This window comes from Clupea harengus, chromosome 17 (genome assembly GCF_900700415.2).
Source record: "Clupea harengus chromosome 17, Ch_v2.0.2, whole genome shotgun sequence".
Classification (NCBI taxonomy): Eukaryota; Metazoa; Chordata; class Actinopteri; order Clupeiformes; family Clupeidae; genus Clupea; species Clupea harengus.
In genome coordinates, this window is record NC_045168.1 from 4,879,222 (window position 1) to 4,896,258 (window position 17,037).

The 17,037-nt window shown below is 47.6% G+C and overlaps 1 protein-coding gene across 10 annotated transcripts in view; it reads right to left on the reverse strand.

Annotated features, from left to right (window-relative positions):
• eya1 (EYA transcriptional coactivator and phosphatase 1) overlaps positions 1 to 17,037 on the reverse strand; it is a 73,164-nt gene that overhangs the window by 405 nt on the left and 55,722 nt on the right. For all 10 annotated transcript variants that reach the window (XM_031583863.2, XM_042710192.1, XM_031583874.2 and 7 more), the window contains 6 exons: positions 7,339 to 7,397; positions 6,947 to 7,107; positions 6,648 to 6,762; positions 6,094 to 6,215; positions 4,800 to 4,900; positions 1 to 1,046 (listed from right to left, as the gene is read on the reverse strand). The exon at positions 1 to 1,046 is cut by the window's left edge and continues 405 nt beyond it. In XM_031583863.2, the coding sequence (XP_031439723.1) occupies positions 966 to 1,046; positions 4,800 to 4,900; positions 6,094 to 6,215; positions 6,648 to 6,762; positions 6,947 to 7,107; positions 7,339 to 7,397 (639 nt within the window). In that variant the 3' untranslated portion in view covers positions 1 to 965. The remainder of the gene's footprint in view (positions 1,047 to 4,799; positions 4,901 to 6,093; positions 6,216 to 6,647; positions 6,763 to 6,946; positions 7,108 to 7,338; positions 7,398 to 17,037) is intronic.

A 17,037-nucleotide genomic window follows, 5' to 3' on the forward strand; every position in this document is an offset into this window, starting at 1 on the left:
AAAATCCTCTTTTTTTGTTTCTTCCCCCATAGACTTCTCAGTGAGGTGGAATTCAAAAGTACTTAGTTGACGCAGAAAGGCACGAGTCTTTCACAGAGGTACCTTCGTGGGACTAAAACACCACTCACAAAGAGGTGACCCTAGGTTTCATAAATAAGAAGCGCGGGACATCCAGGGGCGAGGGCGGCCAAGCGCTGGCCAAATGGAGGCCGGCTGATTGAGCAGCTGGAGCCTTATGTCTCTGTACCATCAGTAAAAGAGACAGAGAGAGTCAGAGAGAGAGAGAGAAAGAGAAGAAGAGAGAGAGAGGGAGAAGAAGAGAGAGAGAGGGGTGAAGAAGGACTGCTGATGGTTGAGGATTAAACCGAGGTGGCGGCCATGGTGGTGATTGTGGAGAGGATCAGTCTGGCTGAGTTCCGAGACGTCGGTAGCTCTCATTTCTACACAGGTGTGAACCCTTGCCGAGCCCCGGCACAGACAGGGCCCCATAAAACATTTTGATGGCTTTTTTTCTTTTTCGAGAGTGAGAGAGTGAGAGAGAGAGTGAGAAGCCAATTCACAGTAAAGCAGGGACCAGCAGCTGCAGTGCCATAAATCCCCTCTCCGCCCGATTCGCAAAAGAGGTCCGGGGTTAAGACGAACCGTGGCCGTATGTCAACATGTCCACCTTGTCACTCAGGAAAGGCCCTTCCCCCTTTTCTTTCTTCACTCTCTCTTTTTTCAGTCATCTTTTATTTCTATTTTTTTCGAGGAACGCAGACACGAGGCAACAGAGGAGGGAGGGACTGAGGCTGATACCCCTCCTCCGCCCCAAAAACTCAATCTTCTGATACGAAGGCGTAAGGAAGGGGCTGTGTGAGATGGGAGTCAGGGGGGCAAAGGTCGCAGTAGATGCGTGTGTGAGGCGTGGCTGTCTGGTGTGTTGGGCCTTTCAGGTCCGATCCGGGTCCGGTCCGGTCGCAGTGCTACAAGTACTCCAGGTCCAGAGCGTGGTGCAGGGCCATCAGGTCTGAGTGGCTGGAGATTCTCCAGAAGGGCATGTTGTGCTGCAGACAGACAGGGCGGGAAGAGGGGGGGGGGGGGGGGGGGGGAGTAGAGTGAGATGTTGACCTTTACAAACCTTGACCCTATAACAAATCATCAAGTCAGACCATTTTGACAGATGAAAAAAAAGTCTTCCATGCCACACACCACTGCTCCCCTGCTGATAACAGGCACTATGCCACTAACCTCATCTCCACCCAAGACAGACAGAGAGAGAGAGAGAGAGAGAGAGAAAGAGAGAGAGAAAATGGAGAGAGGGAAAGAGAGGAGGGCATAGAAAAAGTACAGGAGAGTGGGATAGATACGGACAGATAGAGACACTTACACTGAAGAAAAATTTAAAAGAATGAGGGATATAGAAAAGAGATGAAATGAAATGAGAGCTAATAAGAGAGAGGGGGGGGGAGAGAGAGAGAGATTACAAGAGAGAGGGATGGAGAGTGCAAGAGGGAAGAGAACCAGTGAGAAAATGGAAAACAGTGAGAAGAAGGCTAGAGAAGGGAAGCGGGTAAACACACACACACACACACACACGAGCACACACACAAGCGCACACACACACTGTTAGCTCTTCACCTGGAAAAACACTCACACCCATGTGAATGGCCTGACATTCTTAACAGCACATAACACCACAGGAGGCTTAGGAGGTGCTGCCTTTCTCAAGGGCCACCACAGCTCCTTACTGCCAGACTAAACAACACACACACACACACACACACACACACGCACTCACACTCACACACACACACACACACACACACACACACACACACACACGCACTCACACACACACTCTCACACACACACACACACACACACACACACACACATGGATGGACACTCACTGATACACTCTAACACACTAATTTATTCATTTATCTATAAGTTTTGATTTAGTATATTTATCTCTTGGCATTTAACAGATATAAGAGCAAAGCTCTCTGAACAGGGTTCCCATGCCAGAGATGGTTCAATTATATCAACACGTAGACACCTGCATCTACACATTACACTGCTGAACACACCTTACTTAAACACAACATTTTCTATATGCTTAATTATCTGTAACATCATTGTCTTGGCAATAAGAATCTCCAAAGACCATGTCAAGAACGACATATCTCATACTCAACACCTAATGTGCTCAGTAAAGTGATGGAGCCCCATACTCAACACCTAATGTGCTCAGTAAAGTGATGGAGCCCAATACTCAACACCTAATGTGCTCAGTAAAGTGATGGAGCCCAATACTCAACACCTAATGTGCTCAGTAAAGTGATGAAGCCAATACTCAACACCTAATGTGCTCAGTAAAGTGATGAAGCCAATACTCAACACCTAATGTGCTCAGTAAAGTGATGAAGCCAATACTCAACACCTAATGTGCTCAGTAAAGTGATGAAGCCAATACTCAACACCTAATGTGCTCAGTAAAGTGATGAAGCCAATACTCAACACCTAATGTGCTCAGTAAAGTGATGGAGCCCAATACTCAACACCTAATGTGCTCAGTAAAGTGATGAAGCCAATACTCAACACCTAATGTGCTCAGTAAAGTGATGGAGCCCAATACTCAACACCTAATGTGCTCAGTAAAGTGATGGAGCCCAATACTCAACACCTAATGTGCTCAGTAAAGTGATGGAGCCCAAATGCTTAAACTAAGCGCAAGAGCTCTTATGAGTGCTCCATTGAAAAAGCGAGGGACTATATATTCCCCATCGCTATCTTGGCGGCATCCCTAAACTTCATCTGGCAAATCCTCTGCAAATGCACACGGCCCCCCCAACTGCTGGGGACGAGCCTGCGAATGAGACACTGTTCCTGGGGAGAGGCCGGGAGAAACATGAGTCTGTCAGAATGAAAGGGGCCTGTCAGGCAGCGTCCTCGGCCCGTGGAGCGCCCCATTACTGGGCTTTATCAAAGGTATGGGCTCTCGCCGGCATGTGTTCCGCTTAGGGAAGCCTGCGCTGACCCTTAAAAGGCTCTTTTCCCTTTGTTTTGTAAATCGTCTTTGCTTTTAAGTTTAAAAGCTGCTGAGATGCTATCTCACTCCCCACTCTTTTTTCTCTCTCTCTCTCTCTCTCTCTTTTTTTTTTTAGTGGTTATTAACTGGAGGGCGAATTGTTTCTGGGACTCTTCTTTTGAGACAGAGGGTAAAAAAGAGAGAGTGAGAGAGAGAGAGAGAGAGAGAGACAGAGAGAGAGAAAGAAAGAGAAAGAACAGACAGAGAGGGTTAACTTTACACTTGAGCCGTTCCACCCAGCGTCCCCTCAGATATGCGGCTGGCCCGCACGGCCCTGCTCTGCTCACTGCCCCGCTGGCTGCTCTCTAAGCCTGAAGTGGAGGAGCAGCTAATGTCTGCAAGCCACAACTCTTCTCCTCTCCTGCACCGGCCTTCATGCACTGTGTATGTACACACAAGAGGGAGTCTAAGAGGGAGATGGGCTCAGTGTGACAGGATCAACTCCCTGCCCTGGTAACTCCCTCTGTATTCTCTATAGGACTAGTAGTAAAACTTTAAGCTTACATTACATCAAGCAAACTTTACATTAAGCTTCCTTTAACTAATGTTAGTTAATGCATTACTTTACATGGACAATATTCTATTGTCTGTTCATGTACTAGATCTCTGAACTATTTAGTTCTCAGGAACTACCCATTAAGCTTCAGCCTTTTTAACTTCTGTAGTTTATGCCTTTTTAAGGCCCATGTTGTTAATAACATTAATAACAATTAATGCATCCTAAATGTAAAGCACTGCCTGACTAATGTAACCGTCCAATAACCACATGAAAGTCCCATATTGTAGAGAGGACATATCTACACACCTTTCAGTGTTTACTGATTCGGTTAAGCCCCTGTGGGTAATACCACTTAAGGCAGTTTTAATGTAAAGAGCTGCCTGACTAATGTGACCATATATAATATATGGAAGACCCATAGACTGTACCGAGGACATGTCTCCTTCCTGTGTTCAGTTCAGCGTGGTGTACAATCCTTACATCTGGGGCAAACACACTGTGTGTGGGGGTTTGGTGATTAACTGCTTCATGAATATTTTGGGGTGGCTGTGGTTTAGGCACCATTAAAGTTTAAAGTTTACACTAAAATCTTGGCCCAGACACAGAGTACACAACTCTTGTCAACTGCTTGGAGGGAACCCAAAAACTCTCTTCAACTGAACAACACCAAATTAGGGGTTGGGGTGGGGTGGGGGGGGGGGGGGGGGCGACACAAGTGCATATTAATCCACGGTTTGCCTGCACATCAAAAGGTTCTGCCAGTCAAGCTTACCTGGTTCCCACTCCAACATGGCCTGTCATGGCAGTAAATAGCTTAATTTTGTCAACAAAGATTTAAGCTGCTTAAATGCATGTTCTATTTATGTAGCTTGGTTCTTCCTCTAAACATGCCTGAAAGGACCTGTCTAGCGTTACACGCATTCACGCTGTGGGCCCAGGGCAGCAATCTATAATTATGCCTCCTCGCCTCCTCGCTAAAGCCCAGAGCTGGGAGGAGAAAGGAGCTGATCACATTGTCAAGCTTTTCTCATTTTTTTTCTTCTTCTCAATTTTTGTTGCTAGCCAATTTGCTTGCGGGGGACATAAAGGATGAAAGTGTGTGAGAGAGAGAGAGAGAGAGAGAGAGAGGGGGGGGGGGAAGGAAGGTGGAGAAAAGGAGAAGAAAGTTCTCACTCTTTTCAGCAGAGTTGAGGGAGGTCACTGGGTCTTTGTGCTTTTTCCTCTCACCTTTTTTGAGCCCTGTTCCTCTTCCACTCCGTCTCCCACGACGATGTAAACAACTTTCCTGCCGAACCTCTGCATGACCCTCTCGAAACAGCTCTCCTTCCCTGCAAGGCACGAGAATGAGGTCACCACTGGGCAGGTCGAGTGCAACTGGGCTAAATGCACTTCAGTCACCTACAAAAAGTGTTTCTGACAGGCTGGACGGACAGGTGACAAGAGTGAGGGACCGCTTGACTTGCATTTCAGAAAAAAATAAAAAACTCCCATACATACTGATTTAATTGAAAACGTCCAAGAAATTCCATCAAAGACACGGAACTGGCATTATCTGTCAAGATCTTGCCTTGTCATTGTCCACTCTATGTGTATACTACGATAAAATAAAACAGATCCGAAGAGATATTGCCAATTTGGCATCTTGTGTGCAGCAGGACGTTTTTGTCTTTCCTTTCCAAATGGCTCAGCCTCCAGTTTTATCACTGGGCAGCGATGGCAGGACGTGGAGCATGCATCCAAAAATCTGGCCCCTTTTGAGAGCGCACGCTTTAAACACGCAATAAGTTACACAAAATTACACAGTGTAAACACTTAGGCTTGGCTGGGGGATTCGATAAGATCAAGGCCCTGATAGAAGGAGTCTGAAAAGCATTAAGTGTGGCCCTCTCCTCCCTGGTCCTGGGACAAATGGAGTTTAACAAGCTAAATCAGACTCACATGCTAATGCTGAGGCGGTAGGGCATTAGGCTTGGCCAGCAGAGGAGATGTCTGAGCTAGCCGCCGATCTGCTTGAACATAGCCCAAGAGTGAAGGTTGGTGTTTATTTAATGTTTCAAACACTGAAGAGAGAGGCCAGGAGAAAAAGAAGAAGGAGAAGAAGAAGAAGAAGAAGAAGAGGACAAAAAAAAGGAAAAGAAAAAAGAAAGAAGAAATGTCCATGTGGAATGACATACATTTGCAGAAGTGGTTTCATATGCAGGGCCGGTGAGGTGGGGGGGGAGCCCTGTTTCAGGCAGAGCTCCAAGAAAATAATCCCCGGCTGATTAGACCCCTTCCCTTAAAACACGACATCAGACATCAACCCTCTCGAGTGTCCGCCCCTCTGCTGCCTGGCCCAATCACATACCGCCCGTTCTCCGTCTGTTTATGCATAATATCAGTCATTACGGCTACGTGCTTGGCTTGGAGGCCCACCACAGGCCTTCACTGTCCCCATGAAGTGCACACGGAGTATGCTAACAGGTAAACACAGGGGAGGGGGATTATTTGGGGAAGGCAGGAAGCTGTTGGCAAGGCCTACCTATTTTCGTTGCGCTATAAATATTTTCAATTGGAAACACTATTCCCAGGCCGTACAGGAGGACCTTTGCCAGGGCTGGGATGAGTTGCGTTGTGGTCACCAAGATGTTAACACAGTTTGACCTGAGAGGGGGAGAAAGGGAGAGAAGAGAGAGACAGAACATTCAAGAGAGAGCGAGAAAGAAAGAGAGAGAGAGACATATTACATCATCTTAAATCACAGGGAGGGAGGACAAGTAAAAACATGGACTTTACCAATTAGGGATGGTCCCATTTGTCATCTGAAATGCCCTGGGGTCATCACCTCATGACAAATGGCTCTTAAATTGTTTGCAAATGATACAGGCTGTCTCTCAACATGCTATTTCTCTAAATAATGGGACAATTATAGTTCACACACACACGGACGCACACACACATGCACGTACGCACGCATGCACACACATAAAGAATTTCAATTCGAGAAGCACTGAGTGGCCCCAAATATTATTCCAAATACTGATTTATGTATATATGTGGGACGAGGCATTGTAATTTTGCTCAGCGTGGGCCTACCTTGAGTGGATTAATGTTAGTGCTTTCAGTGCCAGTGTTAACCAGGAGTCCGTCAAGGCTTCAATTTCTGCTCGCAATTGCAACCAGGCTTCCCTTTTGGCCGGGCCAAGCAGGCCTGAAATGCAGAGGGAACATTGTTTGACTTGGACCGTCCTCGCAAACGCCTTTCACATTTCTTTTTTTTACCCTGACCAAGTGCTTCTGCACATGAGGACCCCTTTGAAATGACACGTCCATATTGACACACCTCTCATTCCAGCCCCCAGCAATTTCAGCAAATCTGTTTATTTGGGGATTACCTCCGACGTTGTTTTTGTAGGTGGTGTAAATTTCTTTTACTCGTCTGTAGCGGAAGGCCAGCTTTCTCATCCAGTCCACACCTCCCCGCACGCCCGTTGCCAGACACAGGTTGGCACTGGTGGCTGCTGCGTGAAAGCCGTCCGTGCTGAAATTATACGTGCTGGAGAGAGAGAGAGAGAGAGAGAGAGAGAGAGAGCGAGAAAAAAGACAGACAGGAACAGAAGGAGGGACACAGTCAGCCTTTCAGGATGTTGGACTGTGGTAGCTTTGCTGGTAGCTCTAAAGCTAACATGGAAGCCCTCTGCACATGAAATAGGGTGTGTCTTTGGATAACAGCTTCTGTCAATGAATAACTATATTTGTAAAAGAGTATTCCTCAGGGCCAGCGTACCTTAGGTCCTGGCCATTGTCATCTGAAGACACGTCATCGATGTGGACTTGATCACACTCCTGAGGAAAACAAGAGAGATGCACACTAAGCAAATGAACACCATCACACACACACACACACACACACGTCCGAACAAAAACATCCAAGTTTTGATTAATGATTTTCACATGTGAAAGTGGTGGAGTTTTCTTTTTTTTTTTTGGCGGCTTGAGTCCACACGGTGACTAATATCAACAAGCCGAGAATTCCCATTTGGAGGCCTGAACCCTCCCTCTGACGTCTAAGTCAGCTTCAACCACTTCCAGGCCTGAGCCCCCACCTGCTAAATCTTAATCCAAATAAACAGCCCCATCAGGGAGCGGGGGAGGCAGGGGCAGGGGCAGGGGCAGGGGCAGGGGCTGGGGTCGGACCCGTGGAGCCTCCGCCACTAGAGGGGTCTCTAGATATGCACAACCCTGACACCAAATCACACGGACTGGCGTGGAGCTATGCTGGCACAGAGAGGGCCTTTTTTGCTGGTCGCTGCATACTGTGGTGAGACACTTATAAACAAACGCACACACACACACACACACACACACACACACACACACAGGCTGATAGGAGGGCATTTCGCTGGTTTCTGCCAACCAAGACTTTGGTGAAACTCACACACAGACACAGCCACACACACACACAACCACACACACACACACACACACACACACACACACACACACACACACACACACAGACAGAGACACAGACACTCTCACACATTGGCGGATAGTGGCACATTTAGCCTCTGCCTATTGAGTCTTTGGTATGGATGGAAGTACACACACACACACACACACTGGTCCGGTTGGGGCTGTGTTGCGTGAACAAAGAGATAGCTGTGGAGCGGTGCGGTGCGGCATGGCAGCGTCTGGCCTCCCTTAGGGGCCTGGTGTCCACGTCTTGGAGCCTGTGGGTGATTCTGCAGCTCGGGTGTGTGTTTGTGTGTGTGTGTGTGTGTATGTGTTTGTGTGTGTGTGTAAGTGAGACTGCACTGGTGTCCACGTCTTGGAGCCTGTGGGTGATTCTGCAGCTCGGGTGTGTGTGTGTGTGTGTGTGTGTGTGTGTGTGTGTGTGTGTGTGTGTGTGTGTGTGTGTGTGTGTGTATGTGTGTGTGTGTGTGTGTGTGAGTGAGACTGCACTGGTGTCCACGTCTTGGAGCCTGTGGGTGATTCTGCAGCTCGGGTGTGTGTGTGTGTGTGTGTGTGTGTGTGTGTGTGTGTGTGTGTGTGTGTGTGTGTGTGTGTGTGTGTGTGTGTGTGTGTGTGTGTGAGTGAGACTGCACTGGTGTCCACGTCTTGGAGCCTGTGGGTGATTCTGCAGCTCGGGTGTGTGCGTGTGTGTGTGTGTGTGTGTGTGTGTGTGTGTGTGTGTGTATGTGTGTGTGTGTGTGTGTGAGTGAGACTGCACTGGTGTCCACATCTTGGAGCCTGTGAGTGATTCTGCAGCTCGGGCTGCTCCTCCTGCACTGCTCTACCCGACTCCACTCCGCTCCACTCAGCCATCGTGCTCGGTAACACAAACCAGACTTTCTGCTAAATGTAACGCACTAGAAAAATTGAACCTGATGCTAACCGCCAATGAAATTATGACCTCTGATTGCTGCCGAGCCACACACCAACACAGCCCCAGGCCAGCGCTCGCTCTAGTGAAGGCAGACTGAAAATCTGTTATTAGTTTTCCATTTATAGGCATCCCAGTGCCCCCCCCCCCCCCCCCCCATTTCTGCAGAGGCCTGGCTGTAGAGAGAGAGAGAGAGAGAGAGAGAGACAGAGAGAGAGAGAGAGAGAGAGTTTGCCCAAGCATTCACATTCCCATCAACAAGTTTCCAACAGAGAGACAAACGGGGCTGTGAAATAGTTAAAAGACTGAGGGAAAAATCATCCCTGGAAAACAAGAAAAAAAAAAAGAAAAAAAAACAACAGAGAAAGTGTGGAGATGTTTGAAAAGTGAAAGCAGCCAGACACACTCTCCACTTGAGACTTCACAAGGCCGCTTCAAACAATAAAAGGGAAAACGTCCTGCCCGCTTTCACTGCGTTTTAAGTTTTGGCTGAATTAAACGTCTAACCCTTAAAATGATTCTACACTGTGAAATGAATTTCAAAAGACCATAATTCATGGGCTAGAGGGTTTAGTTTTACTGACTGGTTGAGAAGCTATCTGAACTTAAAATTAAACAATTCCTTCAGAGCGGGAAGAGAAAAAAAACACCCAGCTTAAGTTTACGGCGTGAAATGGCTTTTCCCCTTTCTCTAAGCCTTTTAATTAAGTCTCCACCGCCTGTTAAGATACTCGGAACACAGAAAGGACTTCCTTGTTTTAACTCGGTCTGAACCTGGCCCAAATGCTGACGTTACTGCATTCCTGTCTAATACTGGGACAGAGTAGGGGTAAGGGCTTTAGACTGTAAACCTTTTTTATTTTACTGGTTCCCCTCTGAACAAATTTTTCATCTCCCTGGATTTGTGGGGCGAGGGAGGGGAGAGTGATGGGGGGGTGGGGGTGGGGGTGGGGGTACGTGTGGAGAAACTCAAACCAGCTGTTCTTTAACAGAATTAAAATCTTGACCCCCAACCTCTGCTCTAATGCAACCATTCTCTCGCCAAGATTCTCCCAGCAAGCCCCGAGATCCAAAGAGGAAAAGACTTTGACCTCGCGACCTTCCCCTCCTCTCCAGGCCTCTGCAGGCTCAGATAAGGGGGAGAGAGTCTGTGCATGTGTGTGTGTGTGTGTGTGTGTGTGTGTGTGTGTGTGTGTGTGTGTTGGTGTGTGCATGTGTGTGTCTGTGTGTATTGGTGTGTGTGTGTGTCTGTATCTGCATATGTGTTTGTGTTAATGCAAGTGTGTTTGTGTGTATGTGTGTTTGCGTGAGAGTATGTGTGTGTCTAGGGGGAGGGAATGGGGAATGGGGATGGGGGGGATATTAGGAAGTCAAAGTGACCCCACATGAAGCTCTAGTCCAGAAGAAGATGGACTGCCAACTGGAGCTGTAGAGCTCAGGAACTCCTCAAGCCCTGGTTTTTGCGTAATCGTGTGTCTTAGACGCTCTGCAAAGCATCTGTAATGCTCTGCGAAGCACCAATTTGTCATTTGGAAGTGGAGCTGCGGACAGGCCAAAATCATTACAGCACAGAGGGCCTCTACCTCCATGCCTACAGCGCCAACCTCAAAGCAAAGCTAAATGGGGGGTGGGGTGGCAGGAGGAGGAGGAGGGGAGGGGGTAGTTTGGGGAGGTCTCTGCTGACCTTTCATCCTGGCAATCACAACGATGAAGTCTGCATGTAAAAGAAAAGAAAGCAAAACAAACCAAGAAGAAAAAAAAACCTCTTTAACCTCAATTCAAATTCAGTCACTGGTTATGGCTAAGCTTTGAACACTGCAAAACAATTGGCTGACTGCTGAGAAGTCAGCTAAAATGACTATGACTGACAGCTTTGCTTTGTTTACTATGACCAGGTGAAAGGGTTCACACCGCATGGCTTTTGAATATTTTGTAAATAGAGAGCCCATTACTCTGAGTATCCATGTCTTGGTCAGACTAGAGACTTGACCATCAACCACATTTTTAGGTGAATACCTTATGTAAGAAATAATCAGCATCTGATGGAAATCCAATCAATCGATCAATAGATGAAATCCGATCAATCGCGGCTGACCTCTATGAGATGAGGCAGGCGAAGCATCATTTACAATCACCTGGAAATCTACTTCTCTGACCTTGGCAAACTTGTGCATTGACATGCTGTATTCCTGTGGCCTTCCAAAGGATTACAATGATGGCCTGTTGGTTTTGATCACTGATGAAGGTACAAGGAAATGAATTAGTCATTGGACTAAAACGTACTGATTGAAGTTTGTGTGGATTTCTTGCCTCTGGTGATGTTTAATGTAATTAAATTAAGGCAGTCCTTGGAGCTTTGAGAATCATCGACTAGCTTTGCATGAGAGCCCCGTAGTCTTTGGGAATCAATGACTAGCTTCGTATGAGCCTCATAGGCTTTGACATATGAATTCTAAACAACTACATGCATTGCTTAACTTCCCAAATACTGACACTGCATAGATATCGCTCTGATATCAAACTGTAGAAATTCATCCACGTCAACTTCCCACATCTGACTAATGTGAAGAACATGCTCAGGAAAACACACACACACACACACACACACACACACACACACACACACACACACACACATATACAGAAATACACATACACACACACACACACACACAACACACATAATCCCACGCAGGGATCAGCCAGCTGGTGGCCTGGACTCCACTTTCTCTCCCTCTGCCTCCTCTGTCGTCCCCATCACGCTCTGTGTGTGTTTAGACAGTCTTTTAATCCCCTGGTTATTACGACACACAATTAACAGTTGTGCTGTGACTGCGTCTGTGTGTGGTGGCGGTGGTGGGGGGAGGTTTGGACCTCCGGGGAAGCGCAGACGCAGAGCGCCGCTGTGGACCAAGAATGCGCCAGCCTCCGGACCAAAAATTACACTGCACAGCTGGGGCCTTGCCTAACGCAGCCGGCTGCCTCTCTGGTAGCCGAGTGGAGGCCTAGAAGAGGACAGCAGCGAGGTGGCGGCCAGACTCATTAGAGGCCACCTCGTTTGTGTGTGTGTGTGTGTGTGTGTGTGTGTGTGTGTGTGTGTGTGTGTGTGTGTGAGTGTGTGTGTGTGTGTGCGTGAGTGAGTAAGAGTGTGAGGGAATAGCAGTAAGTGTGGCTTTACAGGACACTTGGTCAAGATTGTACACTTGAGAAATGGGATGGCGTTAAAAAGAAAAAGTGAAGATGAGATATTGACAAAGGAGTCTGTGTATGTCTTTGCTTGTCTTGGTCATAATAACCTGAAATGGTTAACGTTACCATGGCTTCAGTGCCTTGACAATACAGTTCATTATAAGATGAATTATTATTTATAAGAGGGTACTTATGGCAAAGTGAGAGAGCAGTCATCCCACATCCCACAAATCCAAGTCTCCAGGTAGATGCCATGTATTTGGACTGCACACATCACAGAGCGGGGACAATTAGTATGGCAGTGAGTGCATACTCTAAATCACTACGACACTCTCCATCCCATTGCCCTTTGCAGGGGAGGTTTTTAACAAACAACTGATATCGGAAAAAAAGACATCTGTGTGTAGTCGATCTTGATAACCTCAAACGGTAAATACTCTCAGCGGCTTGAGAACACAGTGTGAGTCCTGAGGAGGCGGCGGCGGCGGTGACGGTGGCGGCGACATCAACAGACGTGCATGTAGTCCAGTGCACCAAGTTCCCCTGTTCTTTTCCCGAGCCCCACGGAGGAGCAGTGGTGCTCACAGAACCTACAATCAGCACTAACGCGCACCAGATGTGCCTACTGTATGCCGAGCACAGATCCTCCCCCAGAATCCATACATAATTACCTCTTATGCAAACACTTTGTCTTTCTGCTTCAGTCGGCCTGTTTCTTCTTCTTCTGCCCTCTTTCTCATTACAATCACTGTCTGTGTCTGTCCCGTGATGCAAAATGAAAGGTGGAAAAAAAGGATGTGTATATGTGTCTGTATAAAGGATGTGTATGTGTGTGTGTATATGGAGGGGAAATGGAAAAGGGGGATGACAAACTAAAAAATAAACACCTTCAAAATCAGCTTCCACTCTGTTTTGATAATCTTTTCCCCCATCTCTCTCTCCCTCTCTCCCTCTTTCCCTCTCTCCACTACCTCTCTATCACACTCTTTCTAACCGTTCTGTCTCAGTATTTTTTCTCCGCCGCCCCCCCCCCTTTCCTTTCTACCGGATCCCCTCTCTATCACACTTTTGCTCTTCCTAACCTTTCTTCTCCACTTCTTTTCACAAGCTCTCTCTCCCTCTCTCTCTCTTTCTCACCCTCTCTCTCTCAGTCTCTCTCCCTCCCTCTCTCTCAGTCTCTCCTTCCCTCTCTCTCTCTCTCTCTCTCCCTCTCTCCCCTGGCCCATTGAATCTTTTTCATTTGCAGGCAGAGGCTCCCTCTCAGAGGCTCCTTTGTTCCCCTGGCATCTGTCATTAAGCAATCAGCCCAGATGGACTGATTCTTCCTGTTGGCCAGGGGAAGGGCTCTGCTCCTGGTGACTGCTCTGAGAGCAAGAGAAAAAAAGAAGGGATAGAGAGATAAAGAGAGAAAAAGAGAGCGAGAGAGAGAGGGTAGATGGAGAGAGGGTAAGGAAGAGAAAGGAGAGAAAGAGGTAGAAGAAAAAAGCAAGGTTGAGAGATACTAAAAATGGAGAAAGAGATGAAAAGAGGGTTAGATTAAAAGAAAGAAAGAAAGGGGTTAAAGAAAGGGGTTAAAAGAGAGAGAAAAGGATAGAGGAACAGAGAGTGACTGAACAAGTAAGATGGAGAGGGAGGGAGAGAGAGTGCTGCAGAATGTCAAAAAAGAAAATGATTATTTAAAACTACAAACCTCGCTTCCCCCCTGTCCTGCTGCTGGAGCTGGAAACATCCGTATTGCATTACTCTCCCAGGCTACCTCCATTTCTCTTTCTCTCTCTCTCTCTTTCTCTCTCTCTCTCTTTCTCTCTCTCTCTCTTTCTGTGTCACTTGTTTTTCCTCTTTTAAGACACGGCAAAGGCAAGGGTTCTTTCATTCCTGGCTGTGTAGGGTGCCCTCTGCCAGGGCCAAAGACTGAGGTGACCAACCCCCTACACACACACACACACACACACACACACACACACACACACACACACACACACACACACACACACACACACACACACACACACCAAACTCCAGTCGGACTGGCCCCACAGGTGAGTGGGCCTGCAACAATGCCACAGTGTGAGCGATGGCCACCGTCATCACAGCATTCCTCCCGGCCTACAAGCTAATTCCATGTGAAAAAGCCCAATCCATGGTTCGCAGGTTCTCAATGTTGCCCCTCCACTGGCAGGGTCTGTCATCCACCCGTCCTTGGGCTGTGACCCCCCCCACCCCCTCCACCCCCTCTAAAAACCCCATCCACACCTTTGCCCCCCAACCTCTCCCCCCCCCCCCCCCCACACACACACACCGTCCATCCACCCCCACCCTCCCTCCAGACCCCCAAAAGCTTTCCCACCGTGGAGCCCACCCCACAGAGAGAGAGAAAGAGAGAGAAACACACAGAGAGAAAGAGAGAAACACAGAGAGAGGGAGGGGCAGATTACCTGTGGGTCAGAAACAGGATATGGGAAACAAAGAGAGTTCTTCAAAACCTACTTCATTCCAATCCACAATTTGTGCTTCAGCGGACATGGAATTCAAACACAGCTCAGCTACAGGACAGCTCACTAAAAAAACAAATACAACCTCAAATTTCATTTCTGCCCTAAAATAAAACAAAAGCACCGAACAAACACAACCCCAATACTTTCCCAAAGAATAATGACTAATGATAAACAACGCCTAATATGTGGCTTTAAAGTGTCTGTCAGATAATCTGAATAAGTGGACCTGTCATCATGTAGCCTGGCCTGTCATGTCAAGGCAGAATTACATTGTTGCCGGCACACTACATTACTTTAACTTTGTCGGTGTGAATTCCTTTTAAAGGTTAGGGAGCTGAGCGGCCAGACCTGCTCTGGCTTGTTCTTATACACTGTCAGAGGAAAGTCAAATCAACGTCCTATCCAGGGATTTAACCTCACCGTAAAAGACTGTTGGTTTTCGACCAACATCTTCAAAGTTGTCTACACACCATTTAAACTCGTCTTTTTTTTTTGTCTCAAGGGCCTGGCAAGCAGGTGTTAGGTCTCCGTATTTAAACCTAAGACAAGTAATCTATTTTTAAATACTATCATTTTTCATCAGACTGTTAGTGTTGTATTTTCCACAGGCCCTCTACCCCTATTCCTGTAAGGAGGTGCTATGCTATGCTAGGGGTGGGGGGCGAGGGAGGACGGAGGGGCGAAGGATGGGGTGCTATGTTGAGAGAGGACAGACAGACTAACTTTAAAAGCTCTCTTTCTCTCTCTCTCTCTCTCCCTCTCTCTCTCTCTGTTTTTCTGTTCCTCTCGCTTTTTACTCTCTCCAAAACACATCAGCATCCCAGCCTGGGGGACCCTTAGAGACCTGGCAAACAGGAGCGTCACAGCTAACTCAAAGAGTCAAAGAGTCAGAGAGACAAACGATACATTCATAATAAAGACACCCTCAGCTTGGCTCCTGCTACTGCTGAGACACAACACTGGGCCAGATCTGACCCCCTAGTCTGGGTCCAAGTGGTCTGTGTCCAAGTGGTCTGTGTTCACTGGGTTGGTTTGAGACCAAGACATGAATACAAATAGAGAATTTCTGTCATTTGTAATACAACATCATTCTGCGGATCTTCGAATTGCACATGATGTAAGGAGAGAAGGCATAGACACAAAACTGTACAAAACTCAACTGCACTACATAACCTATACAAAATTCCATTGTACTACACAAAACTACACTGTACTACACAAAACTATACAAACCTCCACTGCACTACACAAAACTCCACTACTGTGTGTAAAGGCCCAGAGTGCTAAAGCTTTGTGAATCCATCATCAAGCTGGAGGAAGCTCACAGTATTTCAGATTTCATTCAGAAGGGGTCCAACCTTCACACAACGTCCATCAACTGCCAGTCTCTGAGAAAACGAGAAAACCAAAACAGAGCCGCCGGCGGGGAGGGCGGGCAGGCTGACTGGAGCTGCGCTGCGTGTGAGTGTGAGTGTGTGTGTGTGTGTGTGCACTGCGTGTGAGCGGTGTCAGGGGGTTGTCTGTGGCTGTGTGTGCAGAGGCACAGCAGGGATAACCGACACCGCTTTGCTGCGCCCCTCTCCCCCCCCCCACCTCCTCCCTCCCCCTCGACGGCGGCAGAGAGCCTGTGCTCTGATGCCGATGCTGGCGTGAGGCTCCTGGGGCTTTTGTCCTCCAGACGCCCAGGCAGGCCGGGTTTCTGGGCTGGGGAGCAGGGGGCTCTACTCTACGGGGAGCCTGCAGAGGAGCAGCCCAGGGCAGCTCAAAGGAGCCCAGCGAAGGAGCCCAGTTCCCACACCAAAGACACTCGCAGACGTGCTTAGATACACATCGCATACGCCGCAGTGAGTACACACACGTATTCAACACACATGTATGCAAACACACAGACATTTGACACACACATACATATTATCTACTCAAATATACATTTACACATATATACTGCACACACACACAAACACACACATATTTTGAAAATACAAACTTTTCGTTTCAGTCTCAGGTACTGCATCTCAAACACACACACACACACGCATACGCACTCGCACGCACACGCACACGCACACACACACACACACACAGATCACGCCCTAGGAGGAACTATAATAACAACAGCGCACAGAATCAACAACGATCACGGCTTTGCCAGACAGCCAGAGGGGTCCCCTTGCAAGAGCTGCAGGGTATCTGTTTCTGCTGTGAGCACGGAGCTGTGCAGCACCACGGGGTGCACACACACACATACGCAGACACACACACACACACTTACATAGACACACACACACACACACATACAAACACACATCTGCATGCACAAACACACACCGCCCAGAGTTCTGATATTTCGAGTGAATCATTAGTAAAAGTGTTAAAATCACACGGACAGGGAAAAGTGACACTAAACAAACCATAG